General features: G+C 61.6%; 1 protein-coding gene across 1 annotated transcript; it reads right to left on the bottom strand.

The window, feature by feature from the left end:
• Positions 1-291: 291 nt before the first annotated feature.
• Positions 292-25,853, bottom strand: AEBP1 (AE binding protein 1). Its single transcript, XM_054017540.1, has 22 exons — positions 24,913-25,853; positions 19,891-20,322; positions 12,843-12,908; positions 12,406-12,477; positions 11,988-12,059; positions 11,061-11,150; positions 9,919-10,005; positions 9,232-9,321; positions 8,723-8,815; positions 8,167-8,241; positions 7,601-7,710; positions 7,342-7,481; positions 6,599-6,683; positions 5,861-6,005; positions 5,246-5,334; positions 4,453-4,576; positions 3,900-4,096; positions 3,386-3,565; positions 2,712-3,060; positions 2,029-2,168; positions 1,842-1,941; positions 292-1,336 (listed from the first exon to the last, which is right to left on the bottom strand). The coding sequence occupies exons 1-22, from the start codon at positions 25,163-25,165 to the stop codon at positions 777-779; spliced, it is 3,549 nt and encodes a 1,182-aa protein (XP_053873515.1). The 5' UTR covers positions 25,166-25,853; the 3' UTR covers positions 292-776.
• Positions 25,854-27,740: the final 1,887 nt, after the last annotated feature.

Here is a 27,740-nt window from a genome sequence, read left to right as displayed (position 1 = left end):
CTGGCTCTTCGGCTAAGGGCGAGGGCCTGAGCCTGCCACGCCGGGGGGAGCTGGCACTGCTGCCCATGCCCTGTGGCTGCAGGGGCCTGGCCATTCCAGCTTCACCACCATGGGACGGGGAGCAAGTCCGGGTCCCTGGCAGGGTGGGTCCGGGCTGCGCCCCACTCTGCTGCCCCACCCTCAGCTCTCCCCCTCTGCCCAGCCAGCCAGGAGGGGGCCCAGCCAAGCCATCCTCCCGCTTCCCTGGCGCAGGGCGTCCTCTGCCAGGCGAGAGAAGACAAAGCTGGCACCTTTACCGACGTAGCTGGATTTATTCGTATAACAGGAACTGCGTGGAGGAACCCAGCTGCCTGCTGGGCTGCACTGCCCCTGCCTCCTGGGCCCTGCCCTGGAGAGGGTCCCAGCTCCCCCTGCTGGGCCGAGTCCCGCATCAACCCTCCCTCGCTCCCTGAGCCTGGCCAGCTGCTGGTGCTGCCCGGTCTCATGGGGATCCCGTCGTTTCCTGCCCAGGAGGGTCAGGCACCCCCATGCCCAGCCCCCTGCGGGCAGCTACGTACCCCTGGACTCCTAGAAAGCGGTGTGGTGAGCCTGGCATGGAAGCAGGAGGCCGGTGGGGGTGAGTGCTGGGTCGACAGCAGGCTGCCCGGAGCCGCGGGCTCTAGAAGCAGATGACCGTGCCTGCAGCTGAGGAAAGGGCAGCTGGCTGCAGGCAGGGAGCTGGCCACCGGGCGCTAGCGTCTGGGTTGGGCCTTAGGCAGCAGCGACCGGAGCGCCTCCTAATCGCCAAAGTTCACGGTGTAGGTCTCTGCTGTGGTCAGGGGCTGTGCAGTCCCTGTGCCCACCTCCCAGGCCCCAGCCTCAGCCTCCGTCACCAGCTCCGTCACCGTCTCCAGCTCGGTGTAGGTCTCGGTCTCCCAGGTGGCAGCGGTGGGCGGCAGCTGGCTCCAGGGGGCAAAGGTGGTGCTGCTGAAGGCGAAGGGGAGGGAGGTGGTGGGGGCCAGTGTGGGGGGGGCACCGGTGGTGGTGGCATTCAGCATGCGCTGGCGCATCTGTTGGCGGAGCCGCATGCGCTGGCGCATCCGCTGGCGGAGCCGCATGCGCTCCTGGGGTGTCATGGGCCGCCCGGGCGGGATGCGCCGGATGGGCCGGTTCCCGTTCATGGCCATGATCTCCCGGATGCGTTTCCAGTTGGAGCGCGAGAGGACGAAGTTGCACTGCGTGGCGCCGATGTCATACAGCACGGTGCAGGTTTTGACGCTGGGGTTGTAGCCTTCAGCCCTGGCCACCACACGGTACTCGCCCGGGTTCAGGATGCGCCAGTAATCCCCGCTGCTGGCTGCAAGGGCACGAGGGGAGGGGGGTGAGCAGCAGGAGCTGGGGGTTGTGGGGTTTTGCCCAGCACCTCACAGCGTTGTCAGCAGCCTTCTGGAGGGAGGCTTAGCCTGGATGCCACCTGCTTCCCCCTTGGCCTTTGCAGAGCAGTGCCATAGGGCCAGGCCTGGCCTATGCAGTCAGGGCCCCCCTCCTGGTGAGGGCTGGGCACCTCCAGCCTTGGCTTTGGGGCTGCCCAGCTCGGGGACACTTACGGCTGCAGGGTCTGTGCTCTGGTGTAAGGCCAGGGAGAGGTGGGGGCAGCGCCTGTCACTGGGTGGGCACAGGCTGAGTCCCTGAGGGGGAGGGGACAGCACCGGGCACAGGCTGGGTGCCCTTTAGTGGAGGGGAAGAACAGCACCCATTGCAGACTGGGGAGGCTGAGTGCCTGGGGACCCTCCATGGCGAGGCCAGGGCTTGCTGGGGGGGGGGTGCCCAGGGACCCGCGGCGGGGCGGGACATGGCCGTACCTGTTTTCATGTTGTGGTTGATTCCTCCCACGATGATGGTGGCGTTGGCGATGGGGTCCCCCTGCTGGTCTGTCACCACCCCCTTAATGCCCCGATGCACCTGCCGGGGGAAAGGCTGTTAGCCCGGGGCTGCTGCAGGGCCCCCCCCGGTCTCCCAGTCCCCCCCGCTTTGGTTCTCCCGTCCCACCTGCTCCATGAAGGTGAGCAGCGACTCCTTGTTGTTCTCCCACTCCTGCTGCAGCTCGCTGACATGGGGGAACTTGTCACAGCCCAGGTAGATAGAGAGCTCCAGGCAGTTGGTGTGCAGGTAGCTGAAGTCGTTCAGGCCTGGCAGAGAAGGGGGGACGGGCCATCAGCACTGGCAGGTGAGGCTGGGCGGGGAAGCGTTCCCCTCCTGAGGGGGCGGCAGGGTCCCTGGGGCAGGCAGCCTGGCTGCAGCAGTGCCAGCCTCTGGGGGCGGGCGGCCTTGAGCCGTGGGAGCGCCTGGCCTGGGTGAAGCAGGCCAGAGCGGTGAGAACGGGGTGTGGGAAGACCAGCTCAGCGATCCCTGCCTGTCTGTGCCACCCAGTGGGGGGGGGACAAGGAGCAATGGGGGGGCTGAACCCCCAGGTGTGGGGACGGGAGCCTCGGCATGTGGGGCCTTGCGAACAAAGCTCTGGAAAACGTCTGGACGGGGTGACGCTAGAGTGGCCTGTGGGGCAGGGGGCACCCAGCGGAGGGGCCAGCACTATGGGGCCTGAGGGCTGTGCTGAGGGTGATGTTGGCACCCTCCCCAAAGGGAGCCCTGTCTGTCCTAGTTCCCCCCACCCCCGGCACCTCTGACTGGCGGGTGTTTGCTGCAGCATTACCCCCCCTCCAGCCCCCACTTACTCCCCACGCGGGGGTGCCACTTGGCGCCGCTGACGATGCCCATGCCATTGGTCATGTCCTGGGTGTGGCAGCCCCCGCGGAAGGTCTCAGTCATGGTGAGGTGAGCCGAGGCGTAGGAGATGGCCAGCCAGCGGAAGATGGCGTGGTCGGGGGTCTCCTGCGCCTCCAGGTTCTCGTCCTCGTAGTCGTCCAGTGAGCGTCCCGCTGCCGCCTCCCCCTCTCCCTCGCGGGGCGGCCGCGCCATGTCGTAGGGGTACGACACCAGCTTCTCCCCGCCGTGGAAGTTGGCTCCCAGCACGAAGGGGGTCTTCTCCATCCAGGCGAGGATGGCACGCACCTCCACAGCCACCTGGGGGAACACACAGCTGGGGCCCGTAGGCACAAAAGCCCCCACCTCCTGCCCCTGGCAGAGCCCCTCTCTGCCCGGTGCCCATGCCTGCCTGCTCCCCTGCTAATCCCCACTCCATGAAGTGGCCACGTATTGGCTGGCACCCTGCCCAGTAGCTCCACCATAAATGCCAGCTTGGCTCCCTGCCATCACCCCCAGCAGCCCCCCTCCGGCCTGCCCGTAGGCTGCGATCACCTACCCCACTAGCCCTGCGGGCAGGGGTCCCAGCCGTCCCACCCTCCTGGTGGCACGTGTGACCGGAGCCAGAGCCCCCACGGGCACTCACGTGGGCGTCCTCAGCCAGGTAGTGCTCGGGGATGGGGATGTGGTGGTTGGGGACCCGGTGTGGGACCCACTTCCGCTCCTCGGCTGCCCACAGCACGCTGGCCAGGTCCGGGAAGTTCTCAAAGATGTCGTAGCCTTCCTCGTTCCAGTGGCCCAGTGCCCAGTTGCCCAGCTCCGAGCCCTGCAGGGAGGGGCATGACCCGCTCAGTAGCAGGCCCCTGGCAGCTGGCACCAGCCCACCCCACCCCCCCACACTGCCATGCCCCAAGGGCTGGGTGTGATGGAGCTGATGGAGACTGACGTGGCTTCCCCTGCCCCATTCCATCACAGCATCAGCAGGACCCCTCCCCCCGCTTTCTGCCCCCAGCAGGGTCCCCCCATGCCTGAGCACCCAGTCCCTGCACCCAGCCACCCCCAGGGCACATAGCCAGGCCGAGCTCTGAGTGCGGCTGGTAACTGGGCCGTGCTCTTGGTGTGCCAAAGGGCAGCACAGGCAGGCACGGGGTATCTCTCACCGCCTGGCTGGCGATCTCGTAGCCGTCGGGGTTGAGGGAGGGCACGAGGTGGATGCGGGTCTCGGTCACCAGGCTGCGCACACGCGAGTTCCCATCCTGGTACTCCTTGCACAGGAACTGCATCAGCAACAGCAGCAGCTCACGGCCTAGCACCTCATTCCCGTGCAGCCCGGCCGTGTAGCGGAACTCAGGCTCCCCTGCGGGGAGAGGGCGCGGGGTCACGGCGATGCCCTCCGGCCCAGGGCGCCAGCAGAGACTGGCACAGAGCACCAGGTTCAGGGTAGCCTGGGCAGACACAGGCAGCGTCCCACCCCACCAGGAGCTCCTCCCCACGCAGGGAGAGATGCCCTCCAATCCCTGTGGGGGCCACACTGGGGGCTGGTTTGGCAACACGCCCAGGAGCCCAGTGCCACCAGCTCCTGGCCCCTCGCCATACAAAGCAGCCTGGTGCTTTGCTGTGCCAAAATCCCGAGGCCGGAGGCGGCTAACGGGGGAGGGGTCCGCCTGCTGTCCCTGCCCCATTGCCCGTCCCGCAGCCCAGGCCCCGCCTCACCCAGCTCATGCTCCCCCGGCTTGTCCGAGATCTCCATGGCATAGATCTTCAGGCCGCGGGAGCTCTTGCCAATGTTGTAGATGCGTGTGATGCTGGGGCACTCTTCGTTCACCACCTTCATGAGCTGCAGGGAGCAGGGCGGCATGAGGGGGCCAGGCCTGTCCGCCCCCCTGCCCACCCCGGGTGGCACCAGGGCAGGGACGGAGGGGCCCTGGGTGGGGAGTCCATGCCACCAGCAAGGCAAGGGGGGAAGGGGGGTGGCTGTATTGCTCTCCCACGAGGGGAATAAAGGCCGGGGAGCCCCTGCCAGCGGGACGCACAGCGGGGCGGACAGCGGGTGCCCCAAGAGGCTCATGGAATCAGCTGACGTCACCCGGACGGGTGCCAGGCAGCTCTGGCCCCCGGGATCAATGAGCCGGCTACTGGCCGTGAGCAGAGCTGGGCCGGGAGAGGAGCCAGGGTCGATCTCTGCTGTCAGTGTCACGCTGAACCCTGGCCGAACACGGGGGAGGGGGCAGTCCCTGGCAATGACTCTGCGGGGAGGGGCCGAGATGCCAGGGACACAGGGCTGGCTGTAGCACTGGGAAATGCTGCAGATAGGAGGCCAGGGCAGCGCTAACCCCCCAGAGGGGACAGGGGGTTCCCTGGAAACACCCCAGGAGCTGGGCGCTGCCCTGCAGGACCAGCAGCAGGCAGAGACTCAGAGCCAGCCCAGTGAGCTCCGAATGGCTCTGAATGCCACGCCGGGAGGTGAACACCCTCCCTCCCATCCCCAGGGGAGTTGCACACACACCTGCCTCATGTCCTTGTAGCTGTGGTGGCGGAAGTCCAGGTTGTCGGTGGACGTCACCTCGTTCTGCTGGCTGTAATAGCTGCTGACGGCTGGGGAGGGGGCAGAGCCGCTGGTCAGACACGCAGCCGTGACCCGCCTGCCCAGAGCCTGGGAGCCTGGAGGCAGAGGGAGGGACCCTGGTGCCCGGGAGGGGCCGTGCTGTGGTGGAGCCTCTCGGGCAGGTTCTGCGGTGGAGAGCCCCGGAGGGCTCAACCCAGAGCCCTTTGTAGCAAGCTTCCCCAGCTAGTTGGTGAGCTCAGCGCACTGGCACTGCCAAGGACACTGGTGTGGGACCAGCCCCCTGTCCTCTGGGGCGCCAGGTGGGCTCAGCCAGGCCAGGGCCCGCTCCTGGGCAGGACCATCCCAGTGCTGCACCAGGTCCCCAGAGTCCCTGCAACTGGGGAGGGGGGACCTGGAGCAGCCCCAGAGCCCCTCCAGCAGCAGCCTGGCCCAGCCTGCCCATGCAGGGCTCTCAGGCCTGTTCTGCCCCAGCCGTCCCATCCCTCCTGCCCCAGCTCCCGCCCGCGGCTTCAGCAGCATCAGGCCCCGGTGGGTGCGTTTGCTCCTGTCTCTTACTGGAGAGGGGGCAGCCCAGCACCTCCAGCCGCATGCACAGGCTCCCGTTCCAGATCTGCGGGTACATCCGGATGAAGCGTGCGACCACGGGCTCCGGGAACTCGGTCAGCACCGGCGTGTCCTTGTCCACGTTGCCGTGGAAGAGCTGCAGGGAGAGGCCCAAGGGGCAGCGTCAGGCATGGCACCAGGACACGGCCCCTGCGCTCAGGCAAAGGAGGCAGATACCGGGCAACCCTGCCTCCAACCCCCAGCTCTGTCAGTGCCCCTCAATCCCAACCCCCAGCCCCAGCCCTGGGCTCCTCCCCGCCCAGCTCTGCCAGTGCCCCTCAATCCCAACCCCCAGCCCCAGCCCTGGGCTCCTCCCCACCCAGCTCTGCCAGTGCCCCTCAATCCCAACCCCCAGGCCTGGGCTCCCCCCCAGCTCTGCCAGTGCCCCTCAATCCCAACCCCCAGGCCTGGGCTCCCCCCCAGATCTGCCAGTGCCCCTCAATCCCAACCCCCAGGCCTGGGCTCCCCCCCAGATCTGCCAGTGCCCCTCAATCCCAACCCCCAGGCCTGGGCTCCCCCCAGGTCTGCCAGTGCCCCTCAATCCCGCCCCTTCCCCCCCAGGCCTGAGGCATGCGCCAGAGTTACAGCCGCTGTGCCCCAGACACGGTGGAGGCCGCCTTGGTGAGGTGGGGCTGGTTTGGGGGGAGGACGGGAGCCTTCAGCAGGGGGCCGGGGGGGTAGGACCCGTACCATCTCCTCATAGCCGTTGGAGTACATCACCCAGTTCTGGCTGTCGTTGCTGAAGCCCACGTAGAAAGCGGTGACAAAATCGTCACTGGGGAGACAAGAGCGCGGGGGGGACTCAGCACCCAGGGGCAGCTGGGGGCAGCCACAGCCGGGGCAGGGAGTCTGGGGGGAGGGAGGTACAGGGATCTCGGCCTCAGGACACAGCCAGGCCCAGGAGCCGCCTGAGGTAAGCGCCGCCCAGCCGGAGCCTGCACCCCGCACCCTCTCCTGCACCCAAACTCCCTCCCAGAGCCCACACCCCTCCTGCACCCCAAACCCCTACCCCAGCCCTGAGCCCCCTCCTGCACCCAAACTCCCTCCCAGATCCTGCACCCCACACCCCTTGCCCCAGATTCAGCCTCCTCCCACACCCCAACTCCCTGTCCCAGCCCGGTGAAAGTGAGTGAGGGTGGGGGAGAGCGAGTGACTGGGAGAGGGGGGGATGGAGTGAGTGGGGCGGGGCCTCAGAGAAGGGGTGGGGCCTCGGGGAAGGGGCAGGACAAGGGTGTTTGGGTTTGTGTGATTAGACAGTTGGCAACCCTAGCCTGGTCCGTACGAACTGGATCTGGGATGGACACACACACACACACCCAGCTCGTACGTACTGGATCTGGGAACCTTCCCAGCCCGTACATACTGGATCTGGGGAAAAAAAAAACCCGGCCCATACGTACTGGATCTGGGACACCCCCCTGGCCCGTACGTACTGGATTTGGGAGTCCCGGCCCTGTGTGATGACCCCTGTGAATTTCGTGGTTCTCCTGGTGTCCACCTCAATCCAGTGAGCCCGGGTGTCGTCCTCCGCACACCAGGCGCCGTCGAAGAAATCGTCCTCATTGGAGCCGGCCTGGGGGGTGTGCAGAGGGAGAGGGGAGAGGGGAGAGGGCAGGGTCTGCCCTGAGGCCAACGGCAGGTGGGGGCGACCCCGGGGTTGGGGGGCCTGGCAGAGGATGGGGCTGCTCCTACCTGCATGTTGAGCCGACCGCGCTGAGCTCCCAGGCCGTGCCGCAGCATGGACGAGGCTAGGATCTGGTCGTCCTCAATGCGATGGGACTCCATCCCGATGGGGGGGCACTCTGCAAGGCAGGGAGGGCAGCGCCCGCGTGACAGGAGGAGGCCCTCGCTAGCCCAGCTCCCTCCGGCCCCTCATTCCCCAGCTCAGGACCACGCCTGCACACCCAGCTGCCCCCTGCCCAGGAGTGACCCTGCTGTGCCCACTGCTGGTGGCGGAGCGGTTGGGGGACCTCTCCCTGCTCTCTGCCCCTTGCAGCTGGCGTGGCCTCTGCCAGGCAGCAGGTGCCAGTCAGGCCCTCAGGCCCAGTGTGGGCACCAATCCGGCAGAGGCGCTGAGGCTCGGGCAGCTTGGCTGCCGGGGCTGTGCCCAGTTTCTGCATTAACCAGCCCTGGGCAAACCGACCTCACTCACCCTCCTGCCCCTGCATCATTCCTGCCCCCTGCTCTCCAAAGGGGGCATGTGGCTCTGCCCCCTGGCTGGCGGGCTGGGCCCCTGACACAGCCCAGGAGTCACTCACTTGTTTTCTCCTCCGGGGGCGTCCATTCGTCCTCATCTGTCTCCCACTTCTTCCCGCCCGGCTTCTTCGGCTTCCCTGCAGGTGGTTGGGGCGGGGGGTTAGTGAGCGGCAGGGGGAGGATGCCGGGGCTGGGCACGGAGAAGAGGTGGGATAGGGGCCTGTTGCCCTGCACCCCTTGGCAGCTGAGCAGGGCCAGAGCAGCAGAAGGGGAAGGGGCTGGGAAGGGCAGAGAGGCAGCGGGGTGGGGGTGGGGAGAACTGTGTGCTTGTCTCTCTAATTCAAGCTAGCAGGGCCAGAGCACCTGGAATGACCTATGCAGGGCCAGGCCGGAGAGCAGGCCCCACTGAGGGTCCTGAGTACAGTGCCCCGGGGCTGGGCCCCAGCCGGGGATTCTGGGTATGGTGCCGTGGGGCTGGGCCCTGGCTGGGAATTCTGGGTACGGTGCCGCGGGTCCGGGATTCTGGGTACGGTGCCGCAGGGCTGGGCCCCGCCGTGGGTCCTGGGTGTGGCCCCGCTCCGGAGAGGACGTGGTTCAGGGAGGCAGTTCCGCACTCACCTTTCCGCTCCTTGGTCTTCTCCTCCGCCCACTTGTCATCATCCGTGTCCACCTCCTCCTCCTCCTTGCTGCTGCCGCCTTTCTTGGGATTTCCTGCTCCAGGAGGGGAAAGGGGCAGGGTCAAGGCCAATGTGGCCGAGGGAGGGTTAGACCAGGCTGGTGGGTTCCTTCTGCCCGGGGCCGCTTGAGCACTGTGTCCCTGGGGATCCTCATGTAGCCACAGGGCCAGCGCCCTGGCCAGGGGTAGCCAGCAGCACTGGCCAGCCGGGAGAAGGGCGCCCACATGGCCAGGGGTTTGGTCTACTGAGGAATGCGTGCATGGGCAGCATATCTGGCCCCCCCCAACAATTAGCATGGCCCTGCCCCATGTTCCTGGCCCCTCCCAAAATTAACATGGCCCCGCCCCCTGTGCCTGGCCCCCCTCACAATTAACCTGGCCCTGCCCCATGTGCATGGCCCCTTCCCCTGTGTGCCCTGCCCCACCCCACTGGGGGAAGCCCTCTCCTTACGTGGCTTGAGTCGCTCCTCATCCGTTTCCATCTCGCCTTCACCCTCTTTCTTGCTGGGGAACTTCTTGGGCTGGGGCAGGCCGTATTCCACTGCGGGCGAGAGCGGGGCGCACTGAGGGGCCGGCCGGGCGCCGGGGACACTGCCGCTGAACGCAGTGGGAAGTGGGGGAGAACACGCCAGGGATTTTCCCCCCCGTATGCCACAGGACATGGCGCTGGGCTGGCGTGCACCAAGGCTGGGCCGTGTAGGCACTGGGCAGCACTCCCCGCAGGATCCCAGCCCTGCCCAGAGTCATGGCCCTCCGGGTGGGACCCCCTGTCTGCTGCTTCTAACTAGGGCTGGGGCCCCTGTTAGCTCCTGGGGGGGAATGCCAGATCTCCCCTGGCTGGCTTAAGCCCCGTCATGCTGACTGGGCCTGCATGCACTGGCTGGGTGCGAGGCCAGGCCATGGTGGGGGTGGGAGCGGGATCATACGGTGGCCAGGGCTGTGGTGTCTGAGTGTAGGGCAGTGGGAGGGAAGGGGACAGAAAGCTGTGGGGTCCAGAGCAGGGGAGAGGGGGACAGAGAGCTGCGGGGAAGGCAGGGTGCTGGGGGGAAGGGCAGGGGCCGAGTGCTGGTGGGGGAGGAGGCCGGGTGCTGGGGCAGGAGGCCGGGCACAAGTCCGTCCTGAGGCGGCCGACACCTACTGTCGTCGTAGTCCGGCAGTGGTGGCAGTGGCAGCTCCTCATCGTAGTCCCTCTCGGGGGGCGGAGGGGGTGGCTCCACGGGCGGCTCTGCAGGGGGAGGAGAAAGTCCGAGTGAGCCCCAGCGAGGCAGGTACAGCCAGGTGCCCGCGGGGGAGAGCTGCCAGGGCTGGGGGGACTTAGCCCAGGACAGACCCTCGAGGGCTAATGTTCAGCTGCCCGCAGCACAGCGTGGCCCAGGACAGGGCAGGCAAGGGGCCTTTCAGAGGAGAGATCATGGTCCAACCCCCACAACTCCTCCCCATCGATCTGTGGTATTATAGGGCGCTAGGCCTGTGGTCTGAGGTGCTCTGAGGCGAATTCAGGGACAGTGGCTGGAGCAGACCTGAGGGCTGCCCTAAATTGCCCCTCTGCTTCACTAGCCCCTGGGGACTTTGCACGGGGCCAGAATAACCACGGTGTGGGAGCACCCCAGCCCCTCCTACACTGAGCAGGTCCTTGGTTCCCAGGCTGTGTGGGTCACAGATGTGTGGCTAAGGGGCAGGGGCAGAGTCCAAGGGTCTAGTTGGGCCTGGGCATGTCACCCAAGGGCACTGCCCCTGCGGCTCCCCATGCAGCGGAGCCTGTGAGCCCCATGGGAAGGGCCCTGACACCCAAGCAGTGGGGAGGTGCTGCTTTGCATGGGGAGCTGGGCATGAGGAGTGGGCACCTCTCTGACCAGCGGGCACATGACCCAGGGCACCAGAACCTTTGTAGAAGGGGGAGGAGCCCAAGGCCAAAGTGCCCCCTTCCTCTCTGCGGCTGGCTGAGCCAGCTGCCCTTTCTTCTGGTGACACAGCAGCCCCTGGTGGGTGAAAGGTGTAATCGCAGCACCTCCGCAGCAGACTCTATTATTCTGCGGGGGAAAAACAATCTGCAGAGGACATGAATTCTGCACTTATGTGCCTCTTGTTAACAAGTATGGGGAGGGGAGTGGCTCCCTGGTCCCTCTGGTTTGGTGCCGGTGCACACAACAGCCTCTGCACCGATGCAGGGCAGCCTCAGACCCCTCCAGTGGTGGCCCACTCAAGGGGTTTTCTTCCCTGCCTGTCCCCCAGCCCCCTTCCTCCCTGGCTGGTGAAGACTTGGGGCCGGAGGAAACGTACTTGGCTTCTCCTCCACCTCCAATGGCGGCCTCTCAGGTTTCTTCCTGCTCAGAGGTTTCTTGGGTTTCTGCTGCTGCCGGACATATTCGACTGGGGGGAAGGAACATAGGTTTGTCACTGTCCTGCTGCGGGAGGGAGAGCGGAGGCTCTAACCAGGGGGTTTCTCCCAGGGTTGGGGCAGGGGGCTCCCATGTGGCGCGAGTGTCCAGAGTGGGCAGAAAGGGCTGGCAAGAGGAAGAGTAATGCCCCCCCTGGGGAGAACAGGGCGGCAGCCTGGCCAGCAGATGCAGGGATGGCTTTCTACCAGGCCATCCGAGAGCTGGGGCAATCCTGGGGCAGGAGTGGGCAGTCAGTGTCAGGGGGTGGTGGTCTCCCTTCACTGTTGCGAGTGGGGTCAAGGGGGCAGAGCAGCCCGGATCCTGGCAGCTTTACTCTGAGAGCAGCTGATGCCAGCAGCCCTGGTTGTAGTCCCCCCCGCACAGAGACTGTGGGCCTGATCCTCCCCGCCTGGCACCGTGGACATCACGGTGGCTCAGGCCCTGTAGGACTTTGGCCCAAGGGGTATCAGGTGTTTAAGAGCCATCTTACAGGATCCCAGCACTGGGGGTCCGGGCTCTGCTCAGTCCCCAGCTGTTGGGCAGGGGCCGTTCTGTGGTCCAGGCTCCACACTGCAGCCTCAGGGGAGTGCTGGGGGGCCAGGGGCACAGGGGATGGGGCTGTGCAGCGCTGGGGGTCTGGGGCCTAGGAGGTGAGACTGCCCCGTCCCAAGGAAGCATCGGGGGTCGCAGGCCGGCCCCTTCTTCTTGGTGTGGGGGGGTCCCTGGGGTGCACTTGCTCTAGGGCAGGGCTGTCCCCACAGGGCCGGGGCCCAGAGAGGAGCGAGGGTCTGGGCGGAGGGGCCACAGGGAGATAGCAGCAGCCCCGTACAGTCCTCGTAGTCCTCCCGCTCGATCTGCTCATTGTAGTCCAGCGTGGGTGGCTCGGGCTCTTCCGTCAGCACTGCGGAGAGAGACAGACACAGTCACCGGCTGCTGCCCGCGAGGGTGCCGGGGCCAGGCGGGGGAGACACGGCAGGGGCTGCTCTCTGCTGCGCCGGGCTGGAGCCAAACAGCAGGCCGGAGAGGGCAGCGCAGTCATTGCTACAGCCCCATCTGGGAGGCTGCACCAGGTCCGTGGGCCCAAGGGGCGGCCCTCCCCCCCCGGGCTCCCACAGGATGTGCCAGGTCTGGGGGCTCCTGGAGACTCTCCTGCCCTCCCCGAGGCCACGGGGACGCTCTGGGTTCAGAACAGGGAACTGAGGGGCACACGGCCAGGGCCAGGCCCCATGCAGCTGGCGAGCGCTCACCGGGGTCAGGCGCTGGTCTCCGGTCTTCCCTGCCGGGCTCCCACGGCTCCGTCGGGGGCTCATGGAACTCATCTAGGAACAAAACCCGTTGGCTGGGAGGGGTCCTCAGGCCGGGCACCTTCCCACTGCGCCAGGGCCTCTGAAGCCGCCCCTGCCAATGCACTGGCCAGCCGCCCTTGTGCTGCATAGCCCGCATGCTGCCCACGCCCTGCCCTTGTGCCACCCTCGCTCCTGCACCTCTGCCCCCCACAGCTCTCAGCAGCCCATGCTGTTCCCGCCAAAGCTCACCGAGCTGCTCCCAGCTCCTGTGCCCTAGGGAGATGGGGCCAAGCCTGTACGAAGCGCCAGGGCAGTGCTGCAAGGGGGGCGGGTCCCCCCCAACCCCCACCCCTCCTCCCTGGGTCCCCCCCCAACCCCCTTCCCTGAATCGCTCTTACTCCGGCGGCTCCCTGGCTCCTGTTCTTCAGCCCAGCGCGGCTCATCCGGCTCCTCAGGAAATCCAGCTGCAAAACACAGGGCAGGAGTTCAGAGCGTTGGGCCGGGGGCTGGGGAGGGGCGGGAAGGCAGGGGGCTGGGACCAAACAGCCCTCTTGATCCCTGCGGGCAGAGCCACGTGACAGGGGGTCAGGCTGTGCATGGACCAGGCCGGGCAAAGGGTTCAGCGCCACCCTGCCGGGAGAAGGAGGAGCTCTCAGGGCCTGGGGAAGCCATATCGCCCTTGTCCCTGCAGGGAGAGACTCAGCACCTGGCAGGACAGTCCCCGGGGGGTAGGTGCTCGGTACCCAGCGGGACAATCCCCGGGGGGGTAGGCGCTCGGAACCCGGCGGGACGGTCCCCAGGGGGTAGGCATTCAGTACCCGGAGGGGATGGTCCCCAGGGAGGGTAGGCGCTCGGTACCCGACAGGGACAGTCCCCAGGAGGAGGTGCTCGGTACCCAACGGGACAGCCCCTGGGGGGTAGGCACTCGGTACCCGGCGGCCTGCAGGGAAAGGGTTTAAAGACCTCTGGCTGTTTGGGGAAAATGCCCTTGGCAGCTCTGGCGAGGACTGGCCCAGCTCTCTGGCTGAGTGGAAAAGCTCGGAATAGCTAATGGTACAAGTGAGACGATTAAAGTGGTGGTTTTACTCAGCAGAAGGGGGGGGTTACAGCTAATAACCTGGAACACAACCCTCCAGGCTTCTCTTACTCAGCAGATGTTTGCTGAGGTTGTGGAAATTCTCCCAAGTCGCCTCCCCCCAGCCCCTGGGCACCGCGGAGCGTTTCCGCTTTTATAAATAGAACCAAACAGCAAGTCCCGAATTTGCGGCTGGGTCAAGGACATTAACAGCACAGTGCCAGTTTGGAGAGCGTTTCAATGGGGTGTTCAGTTACTGTGCGGTTTGCAAGATGGAGCATTGACTGAGGCTGCTTTAACCCTCACATGTGCACTAGAAATTGCGTTATCGATGGAGACAGCTGCTAAAACCGCCTGGGAGCTGCAACAGCACCCAGGCAACAAATAAACGGGAGGTCAGCTCAAAAACGAACAGCACTCTGTCTGCATGCCCCTGCTGCGGCAAACTGGCCCTCCGTGCAAAGGACGGTTGGTTCACAGACAAACCCTGCAGAAGCTGCAACAAACTGGGGCACAGACAGATGATGTGCAAAACGCACAACCACGATCTCACAAGGACAAGCCCGGGGGCTTTCGTCAGCTCGCCGGTTACAGCGTGGAGTCCACGGAGAATGCTGGGGCATAAGAACATAAGAGCAGCCGTACTGGGTCAGACCAAAGGTCCATCTAGCCTAGTATCCTGTCTTCCAATAGTGGCCAATGCCAAGTGCCCCAGAGGGAATGAACAGAACAGGTAATCATCAAGTGATCCATCCCCTGTTGCCTATTCCCAGCTTCTGGCAAACAGAGGCTAGGGACACCATCCCTGCCCATCCTGGCTAATACCTATCCTCCACGAACTTATCTTTTTTGAACCCTGTTATAGTCTTGGCCTTCACAACATCCTCTGGCAGGGAGTTCCACAGGTTGACTGTACTCTGTGTGAAGAAATACTTCCTTTTGTTTGTTTTAAATCTGCTGCCTATTAATTTCATTGGGTGACCCCTAGTTCTTGTGTTATGGGGAGTAAATAACACTTCCTTATTTACTGTCTCCACACCAGGCATGATTTTATAGATCTCTATCACATCCCCCCTTAGTTTCCAAGCTGAAAAGTCCCAGTCTTATTAATCTCTCCTCACAGGGAAGCCGTTCCATACCCCTCATCATTTTTGTTGCCCTTTTCTGAATCTTTTCCAATTCCAATTCCATCTCTCCAACAGTTTGTGTAACAATAACGGGTCCGATGGATTTCTTTACACCGGCTGGAGCAAGACGTCAAATGGAGCTGGATACCAGGTCTGCCATGTCTGTGTCAGATAATCTGAGGCTCTTTAAAGAGGGGACGTTGCAGAAAACTTGGTGCTACTAAAAACATACACAGGGGAAGTCCTCACCGCCCTGGCGGTTATTACACTGAACGCAACATACAAATGTGTACAGCACCTGTTAAACCTCTCTGCTGTGAAGCGAGAGGGTCAGGTATTATTTGAGGGACAGTGGCTGAGAGAGATTCAGGTGGACAGCAGAGCATAAAGGTCCAGATCCTCCAAGTTGTTTAGGCACCTAATTCCCGTTGATTTCGAAATGCCAGCAGATTTACAAAATGTTATGGCCTCTGGCCCAAAACAAACCTTGTGGACAAGGCAGAGGATGTCTTTCAGGAGGGCATCAAAACCTTAAAACACCTGCCAGCAAAACTTGTGCCTGAAGAGGGAGCAATTCCTACATTTTGCAAAGTTCATCCAGTGCATTTTGCCATAGGGCGCTTAGGATTCCAGAATTATACCCAAGGTCAACTGGAGCAAATGGAGTGAAAAAGGGGGAGGAGGGTGTGACGTTATTGATATAATCTGGGACCATATAGATCATTGTTGCAACCAAGGTCCTGTAGTAGCACCAAATCTGGTATAAAGGGGGTCAAATGGGGTGTCTAGGACAAGGTTATGGTTTACTGGTTATGATTATGCTGTCTATATGTGTGTATCAGTGTTGTAGTCGAAGTTATGAATATTGGCTCTATACTGTCTGTATGGCAAACTTATGCTATGCTTCTGGGTGACATCCCAGACAAGCTGAGATTAGCTCTGCCTAGCCTGCTTGATGGCCCATTAAGGACCATCAGCTATACAATGGACCCATTGAGAGAAGGCAGATACGCCTTGTAACTCAGCAAAGTATGCAGGGACTGGCCCATGTGACTCCAGACTCCATCTTGCTGTAATTTTCCACAGTAAGAACAAAGAGGTGTTCTTACACCTGGGAAAGACTATATAAGGCTGATGCCTCATCTCCATCTGGTCTTCAATCCTGCTTCTTACCTCTGGAGGAACTTTGCTACAAACTGAAGCTCTGAACAAAGGACTGAGGACCCATCCCAGCGGGGGATGTATTCCAGAGACTTGATTTGACCCTGCAGTTTATTCCATCGCTGCTGCAAGCCTGAACCAAGAACTGTGCCATTACTGTATGTAATTGATTCCATTTAACCAATTCTAACTCTCATCTCTATCTTTTTCCTTTTATAAATAAACCTTTAGATTTTAGATTCTAAAGGATTAGCAACAGCGTGATTTATGGGTAAGATCTGAATTGTATATTGAGCTGGGTCTGGGGCTTGGTCCTTTGGGATCAGGAGAACCTTTTTCTGTTACTTGGGTACTGGTTTTCATAACCATTTGTCCCCGTATGAGTGGCACTGGTGGTAATACTGGGAAACTGGAGTGTCTAAGGAGATTGCTTGAGAGACTTGCAGTTAGCCAGTGGGGTGAGACCGAAGTTCCCTTAGTCTGGCTGGTTTGGTTTGCCTTAGAGGTGGAAAATACCCCAGCCTTGGGCTGCAACTGCCCTGTTTAAGCAATCTGCCCTGAGTTGGCACTCTCAGTTGGGTTCCGCCAGAACCGCATTGTCACAGAGGGATAGCTCAGTGGTTTGAGCATTGGCCTGCTAAACCCAGGGTTGTGAGTTCAGTCCTTGAGGGGACCATTTAGGGAGCTGGGGCAAAAATCTGCCTGGGGATTGGTCCTACTTTGAGCAGGGGGTTGACCTCCTGAGGTCCCTTCCAACCCTGATATTCTATGAAAAAGAACACAGCTGGCCACATTTGTGGTGATTTCAAGATTGCCCGGTAGTGCATGAAGATCAGTACTCCTGGCCTGGAAGTCAGGCTATCATTGCCTCATTAGCTGGTGGGAGGCGCTTCTCCAAGATCAACTGAGCCTGAGCCTATCTACAAATGGAGATTGAAGATTGTCACAAGTACTGCGCAATGAACACACACAAGGGCTTATTCCAACATCACTGGCTGGTGTTTGGAATAGCATCCACACTCACTATCTGGAAGCGAGCTCTGGACCTGCTATTAGAGGGCATTACTAGGCTACTACACTGGTCACAAGAGCTAGGGGTGAGGAACACGTGGAGAACCTCCCGGTGGCCGTTGTGAGTCTTGTGAATGTGGGCTTGGGGCAAACCAGGAGAAATGGGATTTTTTCCAAGGTTCAGTTGCATACGGCGGCCATTCCATCGACAAAGATGAGCTGCATAAATCCCAAGAGCTAGGTGAAGCTGTCCTTATGGCATCCCAGCCACGAAATGTGTCCCACTCACATTCCTTTCTGGGCACGGTCAGTTACTACCGACCGACCTTACTTAACGCAGCGGCCAGGTTATGAGCTGTTGCACAGAAGTGGTGCAGGTCTACAGCTCGACTCTCTCACCAATCGAAGTTGGTCCAATAAAAGACCTCACCCACCTTGTCCATCTACAGCAGTGGTTTTCAAACTTCAGGTCGCGACCCAGTACTGGGTCGCGGAATGCAAGGCACTGGGTCGTTTTGCTCAGCACCCAGGGACCTTGGCAGCCGGCCAGTAAAAACTAGTAGTCCCTACCTGTTCTGACACCGCGCTGTGCCCTGGAAGTGGCCAGCAGCAGGTCCAGCTCCTAGGCAGGGGAGCCACAGGGCTCTGTGCACTGCCCCCGCCAGAGCACCAGCTCCGCACTCCCATTGACTGGGAACTGGCCAATGGGAGCTGGGGGTGATGGTGCCTGCGGACTTCCGCCTAGGAGCTGGACCTGCTGCTGGTCGCTTCCAGGGCACAGCGCAGTCTGTGGTGCCAGGACAGGCGGGAAGCCTGCCTCTGCACCCCGGCTTCACCAGTGACCAGAGCCGCTGGAGGTAAGCTCATGCCCCAACCCTGTGCCCCAACCCCCTGCCCCAGCCCAGTACTCTCCCCCCCAAACCCGGAGCCCCCTCCTGCACCTTGAACCCCTCATCCCCGGCCCCAACCCCAGAGCCTGCACCCCCAGAGCCTGCACCCCCAGCCCAGAGCCCTGATCCCCCTCTTGCACCCCAACCCCCTTCCCCAGCCAAGAGCCTCCTCCCACACCCTGAACCCCTCATTCCCAGCCCCACCCCACTACCCTCATCCCCACACCCCAACCTTCTGCCCCAGCCCTGAGCCCCTCCCACACTCCAAACCCCTCATCTCCAGCTCCATTGAGTCGCAGGCATCAACAATTTTCTTCAACTGGGTCGCCAGAAAAAAAGTTTGAAAACCACTGGTCTACAGTGAGCCACTGTTCTTGATGAAGTCAAGAAGCTTCCAGGATCGGGAAGGGTCCTTACCAACTACAGTGCACCTTTGCTTATGAAGATAGCTTGTGCCACCTCACATAATGGAACTGGAGCAGTCATTTCACATGGGGTGGAAGATCACACTGCTTTAGATCTTTTGGCAGAAGGGAAGGGAGCTGTACTTGAAGTGAGCAAGAAGCTCAGAGTGGAGTTAAAAAGTGTCACCAATCCCTGGGTAGGCAACGATTCACCAACCGCTGCTTTCGGTTTTAAAGGAGTCCCGGCAATGACTCCAGCATGGTTACAGAGAGGGGTGATGTTCAAAAGGGCCAACCGACATGCAAATGCAGATTGCTTGACACGCTGGCCCGTTGGAAAGTGGCAGGTAAGCTGGCATATGGAAGTGGCACCAGAGTCAGGCAGGTATATTCTATGTGGCACCCTTGCCATGGCCAACAAAACCCTAACAATGACCCAGTGCTGGTGAAAGAGCAGGACATTTCGAGGAGTGGATGGAGTAATATGCACGGACAGCTGTGTCCATCTTTCTTTGCTCACAAAGAACCGTTAAGTGTAAACCAAGGTTGCGAACGTGGTTATTCCTATGGGGCTCAGGGCCCGCGTATTCCAAGAATTAGACAAAGACTATTTGGGAATTTCAAAAAGGCAAAGTCTGGCCAAGAGTCCCGGGTGGTGGGCAGGGATTGATACACAATGGAGGAAATGCCAGAACAAGTGTCAAGATTGTCAGCCAACGCAACACATGCCTAAACGTGCTCCATTGCATGGATAATACTGGACTGTTTTAAGGGCCATATATTACCGTAGATGCCCAACCTAACCGACTTGTAGTATTCTGTGTGCATTCCACTAGGTCAGCGCAGAGGGTTAGGACTTGGCTTTTCAGGGACGGGAGTTTCTGAGCAGATGGTGACAATGGAACCTAACTCACATCCGAAGATGTCCAATTGTTTGTCGAGAGAAATGGTATCAAACATGGCACCTCAGCTCCTCACCGTCCTGGCAGAAATGTTCCTGCAGACATTCAAGCAAGCGATCTAGACTATGACCCCCCAATAAAGGTGGCTTATCACACAATATTGCAATTTTTCTCTTGGCCTATAGCAATGAAGCCCATGCGATTGCAAACCAGATGCTAGCAATGTTGTTTATGGGAGGTAATTTAGGGTCTCACCTGGACTGGTTAAACTGGATGTTCATAAGAATCAGGTGGATGTGCTTATTTGTGGCTAGGCGGTCAGGCTGGGTGAGAAAATCTTAGTGAGGGACGACCAAGCTGACTGGGGGACCCCTGGAGTGACTGCACCTGGCCCTCTGCCTCAGTGGAGAGAAATGGCACCGAACATGCCCCAGAAAAGACTCATAACCCAGTCTTGAAGCACAAGTTCCACAACACTGCCGCCTCCTGGAAATCCCGAGCCGCAATACAGCCAGAGGCAGTGATGGCACCCGAGAGCCTCCTGGCCCTGTTTCTACTCCAAGGGACCCTGATGCTACCAAGCAGGGAGATGTCGCCCCAGACGATGCCCACGAGGCGTTCTCCAGGGAGAAGCCACCACTCAGACTGGCCATGCAGCATGTTTAGTGACATTCACGGATTGGTAACTCCTTGGTCATGTCCTTTCACGCTAAAGGGGGAGGAGCCTGTCGTGTGTAGGAATTGGGGGGTCGCCCTTGAGGTTGGGGGGCTCTGGAGAGGCAGCGGGCGATGGGACCAGGTGGGAAGGAGTGAGGGGCAGGTGGGCGTCTCGTGCTGAGTGACTGGCAACCCGATCAGCCAATCTGTAGCACTTACCTTTATCCCGTTCCCCATATGTCCGGGACCTCTCCTCTTCCTCGTCATAGGGTGAGGCGATTCTGGAAGTCTCGGGCAGGTCGTAATCCTTTTTGGCTGGTGGGGGGATCAGAGGTCTCTCGGGTTGCCGGTACCTCTCCTCTTCCTCGTAGGGCTGGGTGGGGGGTGGTATCTTGGGCCTCTTCCCGCCAGACGGCTTCTTGGTGGCTTTGGGAGGCTTCTCCTTGGGCTTCTTGGTGGCCTTTGGCTGCTTCTCCTTGGGCTTCTTGGTGGCCTTTGGGTGCTTCTCTTTGGGCTTCTTGGTGGCCTTTGGCTGCTTCTCCTTGGGCTTCTTGGTGGCCTTTAGCTGCTTCTCCTTGGGCTTCTTGGTGGGCTTGGGAGGCCTCTCCTTTTTCCCTTTCTTAGGTTTCTCTTTAACCTTCACAGTTGTCCCTGTATAAAAGGAAAGAGTCAGTCCCAGGCCGATGTCTGGCCCCCACCCAACCAGCTGGGCCCCAGGCCTCTCCCCATTGGGTCTGTGGGGCCACCTGCCCCCAACCACCTGGGCCCCAGGGAGTCATTGTCATTCCACACATGAAGCCAGCCACACTCTGTTGGGGCCTGGCTCTTCCCCTGCCTTTCAGCAGGACATTAAACAATACCCACTGGGGATTTCTGATGCCCACAGCCCATTGGGCACCCAGCCTTGCCAGCACCATAGTCCACAGCCTCTGTGTCCGAGCAGCTCCCTGGGGTTCCTTCTATTTCCCACACGATGACCTAGGCTGTCTGCATTCTCCACCACTTCCGCGCAGAAGCAGCCCAGCATTTAGAATTTTTAAATCTGCTGTTTGGAGCCAGGCTCACAAGCTGTGAATGGTCGGCATTGGTAGTGCCAGCCCTGCAGCCAGCAAATCCGGCTGCGGCATGTCTGCAAACTGAGAGGGCACCCGTTGGAACGATTAGCCAGATTCTTTGAGTGCGTCACTCTTGGCCGCTCACTTACTCAGCAAGCAGCTTGGGGGGTGTTTCAAACCTCCCGTTCTACTGATTGGAGACCATGGTCCTGAGAATTGTTTCTACTCCCCGATGGGGCGAAAGCAATCAGCTGCCCCAGTGAATTCCCATGGTTATGAATATGAGGTTTGCTTTCTGGGAATGTTCTCCAGCAGTCACAGATCATCTCCCCCTCTTCTGGGAACAATCCGCCCTCCCCAGGACAGGCAGGAAGCCAGCGCCAAAGAGATGGCAGGAAATGCCTTGGCATAATTGCCCAGCTCCAGCCCCACTGATCTGACCCCAGGATGGGCCCCAGGACAGAAGCTAGCACCTTGGTGCATAGTCAGCTGGACATGGAGGCAGGGGAACAGGGAACAGCTAAAGGGGGAGTGGGAAGCGTGGGTATCTGGCTCTGTTAGTGCCCTGGCCCGGAGGCCCCTCGTGGACTGGCGTGTGATGAAGAGGGCACTCTAGGAGGCAGGTGCTCTTCAGGCATATGGTCAGGGTGGGGGCTCTGAGATATCCCTGGCCCAGGGCTCCAGCAAGCTCCAGCCAGACATGGAGGCCTCGCTCCATGACTCAGTGGCTGACAGGAAGGAGATGAGGCTGCTGAGTAACGACCCTGTCGCCCCGCGGCAGCCGCAGGCTCATTCCAAAGCTCTGAGCAGCAGCGTTCCCATGTCCTCTGGTGCGTGAGCAGAGAGGGCCCAATTCTGGGCTCGGATTTGTAGCCACTCCTGCTCCTGGGGGAATGGGGCAGAACTTCCCCACCGCTCTGAGTGCCCGCTGTCTGGCCAGCGCCCCCCAGGAGTGTGACACTCACATGGCCTCGCTGAACTGACATGCCCAGGGCAGGCTGCAGGGAGGAACGAGTCCCCCGTGCAGAGGATACAACAACCAGGGCTCCCTCCTCCTCCTTGCTCCCTCGCCCCCGGGTCTGTGGGTGAAGCCCCATTCTGGGCACAAGCCGAGTTGGAGTTCCTCACTCTCTGCCCAACCTCGGCAGCGATTGGATGCCCCCACACCCGACCTGGTCGGGGCTGATACACCCGGCGGCCCTGGCTAAGCAGACAAGCTGCAGGTTTCTAACAAAACGATCCTCAGGGAGAGCAGTGTGCCATTGTTGGGTTCCAGTGTTAACAGCTCCCTGCAATGATCGGCCCCCAGCTCACACCTCTCCAGCCACCTACCCTAACCCAGGGCCCTGCCCCTGGGTGACAGGCCATTAGGACTGTCTCAGACAAGCCTTCCTGTCCTGCTCGGGGCCCTGAGCAGGGAGCACGGCCCCCCTCCTTGGAGAAGCTGGCACAGCCCCACAGGCTGAGCAAAACAGAGCAAGCCCCCACCAAGGTCCAGGCTGCACACCGGCAGCCGCCAAGCAGGGAAACCTCACCCCTGAGGGCTGGGCCAGCAGCCAAACCCCGCTCTGCAGGCCTCAGCCTGGAAAAGCTGACAGGACGGAGTGGGCGGCCCACTTCCAAAGCCCAGAGGGGCCGTGCTGCCAGGGGCTTGTGTGATCGGGAGCGCTGGCAAGAGACAGCGTGTGCATGGCTATCCCTTTCCCCACCCAGCTCTTCCATGCCCTTCAATCCGGACCCACAACCCCCTGCTATCCCAGCCCTGGGCTCTTCCCCAGCGTCTGCGATGCCCGTCAGCTCAGACCCCACGCACGGCACTAGTAAGGACAGCAGCACAAAGCTCTCCCATGCAGGATTCCCCTTTCTGCCCCATCACTCGACACCTGATCCACACAGTGCTTCCACCCCACTGCGGGGACTGGGAGCAGGGGGAAGCGAACCCAGCTGCCCGCTGTGCTCTGGGGCCTGCTCACAGCCTGGGGGAAGCCCTGGCAAAGGCACCAGCCCCCATAGAGCCCAGGGATGACGCAGCCTCCTCAGGACACAGGAGGGAGAGAGGATGGAGCTGGGGGCCAGCTGAAAGTTTTCCATCAAGACCATATAGAAAATTGGCTTTTCCACTAAACCAGCGTTTTTTGTTGTTGTTGTTGCAAAAAGCTTCTCTTTCTTGTGGGGGGATTTCAGTGGAAAAACCAATGCCCGAAACCTGCAATATTTGGATCCTGCAATGCTCCATGGGAGATGCAGTTCAGTTACCTCGCTCCCCTCTTCTCTCGATGCGCCACGCTCTCCAGGGGACTTTGTCTCCCATGATGCTCCACAGCCATATGCCTTCCAAGCCCCTCCCCAAAAGGGGAACCTGTTGTGCATCATGGGAGATGTAGCCAGACCAGGGAGCCAGCCCCATAGCAGCCAATGGGAGGACAAGGCACCCAAACAACAAGTCCCATGAATGGGGGGGCGCTGTGCAGGGGAATGGGTGGGGCTCCCATTTCCGAATCAAAATATTTGGGGAGGTTGATTTTTTTTCCACTGAAAACTCTAAATGTTCTAGTTCTCAGTCACACACCCATGCGGCAGGGTTCACACTGCTATCACCCGGTGAGCTGCCGCTGTGGGTCAGCGTGGAGGGGGACGCCATGGGACAGGGCGGCCTGGGGTTGGGGAAGGCTGAAGGCACCTCCTGCCAGCCACCAGGAAAACTGCGCGGCAGAGCTGTGTTAAGACTGAGAGTGGCAGCAGGCAGGCACACAAACACATGCATGGAGGGAACCATGTGCATACATACAAACACACACACGGATGCACGGAACCACATGAACACAGACATCATGTATCCACCACACACACAGGGGGGCACCGCCCCCAAAGACAGTACCCAGTCGCGTTTACTGCTCCGCCAAGCCCATGCTTTCTGGGCTGCTGATGTTTGGGGGGGTGGGCCTGGCTCCCCACCTGGCCTGGGCTCTCCCCTAGAGGCAGCTCGGTGGGGACATTTTGGAGCCGGACCTGGGATCACTCTTGTGACCATCTGACTGGCCCGCCTGTGAGCTGGTCCCAGAGACAGCCCTGGTGCGAGGGGAACCGCCCTACCTGTGCCCCCGTGTGGCTGTCTGGAGGGGGGACACTGGGATATCAGCTCCCCACATCACCCTCTGCACTAACACTTGGAGAGAGGTGGGGCTGGATTCTCAGCCCTAGGGGCTAAACCCTCCATCGACCCCTCTAACAGGGACAGCGTGGACTAGCCCCCCGGCAGCCCTGCTCCTTACCTGGGCCATCGGCACAGGGGAGAGGAAGGGAGCAGCTCTGCTCATGCAGTGCAGGGGGGGCTGATGAATAGACACTGTCCATACAGGGGTTTGCTCCCTTGTCACTGTGACAGGCAGGGGAGGGGGTGAGATCTGGGATCTACATGAGGGGTGAGGGAGAGATCTGCCCCAGGGGGCACAGACTCCACCGTGGCTGCCCCTTGGCTTTGCCCCAGGGATGCTAAGCATGCTGCCCCAGGCACTAGCCACCTGGTTTGCTAGGAGGACACAACCGACCAGGTGCTGATCTCCAGACATCTCCGTCAGGCTCCCCGTCGCTCCTTGGGAAGGGACAGTCCACACCCACCTCTGACGGCCAGGGGTGCCCATCACAGAAGGGTTCCTGCAGCATCCAGGGGTCAGAGACCAGACCCTGGGCCTGGGCTGACCCTGGATCCAGTCTCCAGCCTGTCACCCTTGGCTGGGTACCCCCGGTAGCGCCGCCCGGCCTGGGGCCAGGGGAAGGGGCGGCAGCTCCCAAGGCGTTTTGGGAAGCCCGGCACGGCAAGGGGCACTGGCTGCTCTGCTCTCCCGCTCCCCCTCTCCCCAGGGGCACCCAGCACGACCCAGTCAGCGGGAATCCCACATCCCAAGCTGCACGTCGCAGCCAGCCCAGCCCCTCTGCTGGCCCTGCCGGCGCATCCCTCCAGGCCCAGTTCCCCCTGCCCAGCCCCTGGATGCCAGTCACACCTGTGCAGAGTGGATGTAGGAAATGGGGTTTTGAGAGGGCTGGGCAGGGCCCTGGCAGAATTGGACCTAAGGAGGGTGGGTAGGACAGGATCGGGCCCCAACGTAGCCAGGCAGATTTGGGCCCAAGGGGGCGGGGTAGGGCAGGATCGGGCCCTCTGTGCCCAGGTTGCTCTCAGAACACTTACCTTCTTCCACCTCTATGGGGGCCTTGGCTGCCTTGTCCTTCCCTGCTGGCTTCAGCCTCGGCTCGGGGGGCTCCTCCAGACCCTGCCCCCCGGCTTCCTCCTCGCCCTCGGGGCTGACCTCCCGCAGGAAGCCCTGCAGGAACTCCTCGATCTCATCGTCCGTCAGCTCCGGCGGGGGCTGCCCCGGGCTGGGGGTCAGCAGCCCCACGAGCAGGCAGAGCGGCAGCAGGCGACAGGCTCTGGCAAGCCCCATGGAAGCCTCGCGCACCCCGGGGGGGCTAGGGCAGAGTTAGAGACCCCTGCCCCGGCGGGCACAGACCCTGGCCTCACCTGGCTGGCTGGCCGTGTGGGGACAGGACCCGGTGGGGGGCTGTTTGTCGCTCTCGCTTCCTTCGGGGTCACTGGGCTCCGCAGCAGGCAGATGCGGCGCAGCTGTCAGGACAGGGCAGCTCCGGGGCTTCCGGAGCGGGCGGTGGAATGCGATGCTGACGGGGGGCGGAGGGGGAGCCGGAGCCAGCCCCAAAGAATGCAGCTCCGCACAGCTGGGCTTAATTCAGACCAGAAGGTTGTGGCTGCGTCAGCTTTGAAGTCAGAGGCAGCAGGCCAAGGGCTGGGAGCCAGCAGGCCCCCACGACGCCCTGGAGAGGTTGCCCCCCCACACACACCCAAAACTGGGGGGTCCAGGCTGGGCTGTACAGACCGGTCCAATACGCCCAGTGATCGCTGCAGCCAGCAAATGGCGCCCGAGAGCTCAGAGATTCCTCACTGTCGCCCTGCTGCCCCACCAGGGTCTCCAGCTCCCCCCATGCAGAGGGGGCTTCGGCAATGCAGTTCCCTTTGCTGCGCCTGGTCGCCCGCCGGGACTCTAATCTGCAGGGTGTGGGGGGTTGATCCAGTCCCAGAGCGCAGCAGCAGCAGCAGCAGGCGCCTTCCCCTCTCCCCTACAGCTGTCAGAGTGGAAGCCTGACAGCTGGAGGAATCGTCTAGCTCTGAGAAGGCCAGCCTCCCCTTCCCATTTCCAGAGAAGAGTGGATCAGAGAGGGCAGCGCTGTTCACTGTAACCCCATCCTGCCTGGGAAAGCGGAGATGCTGCCCAAGGCAGCCAGCACCAGCTCACGTACCACAGGACCAGCAAAGACTTCCAGCGGTGTCGGAGATCCATTCACAGCCAGCACTGGGATCGGCCTCTGGGACGCCCCCTCTACGGCACCCGTTCAGCACACCGCCCCGATGGCAGAGTGCACACGCCAAGGTGCCGGGGATGCCGGCCCACTGCTGAATGCAGGAGTCCCTGAGAAGATCTGATCCAAACCACGCAGGAGCCGGATGGCTCCAGATCCCTGCAGAAGAAGGAGCGGGCTCTCCCCAAATATACCGAGCAGAGGTGGGATTGGGGGCCCAAAGCCCAGGCAGGCACCCGGGGGGCATGACTGTACAAACAGCAGAGTCACCTTCCTCTCCCAGAACTCTGTTGGTTCTGCAGCTGGACCCCTGGATCTAGTGACCCGCCCCCCTGGATTTTGTGGCCCACCGGTTTCCATGCCAGGTCCACTGGACTCGGTGGCCAGGCCCCCCGCTGAACTCAGCGGCCTCTGGTGCAGCAGATGGGAAATTCTGTGCCTTAATGACGATGGAAGGAGTCCCCTAGCCCTCTGCGCAGCGGGATAGCCAGCTCCGTTTGCCGGGCGCTCTTTCCACGTTCGCCGTAAGCTGCTGGACGCTGCGTGATTGCACCATGGGAACTGCCAGGGAGAGCCTGCAGCGCATGGCAGCTGGGGAGGGACAGCAGGGGGCTGGCACCTATGAAGGCATCGGGAGATTGTGGGAGAAGACACTAGCTGGCTCCTTCTGCTAAAGCAATCAACAGTTCATAGCCTGCCCTCATGGCACCCTTTGATCCCCAAATGTGGTAGAGCTCCTTACTTCTCCCTCCTCCAAGACTTGGTGATGCACCTTAGGACATAAAGTAAATGTGCACATGTGTCATCAGTAGGGTTCAGAGTTAACATGCTCTAGCATCTCTGCCAGGTCACACAGGGCAGGTTTTCGTCGAGTAGCAGTCACACACCAACAGGGAGATCCTGGGAACCAAATCTGCACCCAGAGGAGAATTCTGCCGCACATTCCCCAACAGTGGACTCTGCTGGGCCTCAGTTCTCAGCCAGGCCTTCCCTATGCTGAGTGCAGGACGGAAGGACATGGCACAGCCAGCTTTAAGCTCCCTTTGCATTCAGGTCCTGCCCAGCCTCCTGTGTCAGCTACACCGGCCCCGCCGTGCTCCTCGTGGCCCCTGGGAAACAGAGAAGAGTTTCAGTGTGGTGTGCCCTGGTCACGGCCCCTCATTTTCCCTGTCCACAGTGTGCCCCAAACCAGGGGCTGGCTGCCAGGCTGCTCCAGCAGCCACCCTTCGATGGGGGAGTCTGCAGAGGGTGCTCCCCAGGGCTCCTTGGCAATCAGGTATCTACCCCCGCCAGGCTCTCTGGGATCACTCACAGGGCTCCCTGGGCACTGGGAGGAGTCTGCCTGCCTCACCCCTTAACACACCCCCAGAACCCTTCCCCGGGGATGTCCTAATCCCTGGCTGGAGACCAGAGCTGGCAACATCTGCTGTCAATGGCCGCAGCAGAGCCATGGGAGTTGCCCCCAGACGCCTCCCATAGCCACAGAGCTGCTGGCGCCAGGGTGTCACTGATACCGTGGGCCCCTCCTGCTCCAGATGCCCACCCCCAGTTCCAAATGTCCCAGCCTTTGGGAGACATGGATCTGTACCCAGGCCAAGCGACAAACCTCACTCTTGTCCCAGCTGCCAGCAGCTGGCACCCACCCAC

The sequence above is a fragment of the Malaclemys terrapin genome, chromosome 2 (genome assembly GCF_027887155.1).
Source record: "Malaclemys terrapin pileata isolate rMalTer1 chromosome 2, rMalTer1.hap1, whole genome shotgun sequence".
Taxonomy (NCBI): Eukaryota; Metazoa; Chordata; order Testudines; family Emydidae; genus Malaclemys; species Malaclemys terrapin.
This window is presented reverse-complemented; position numbering and strand designations above follow the sequence as displayed.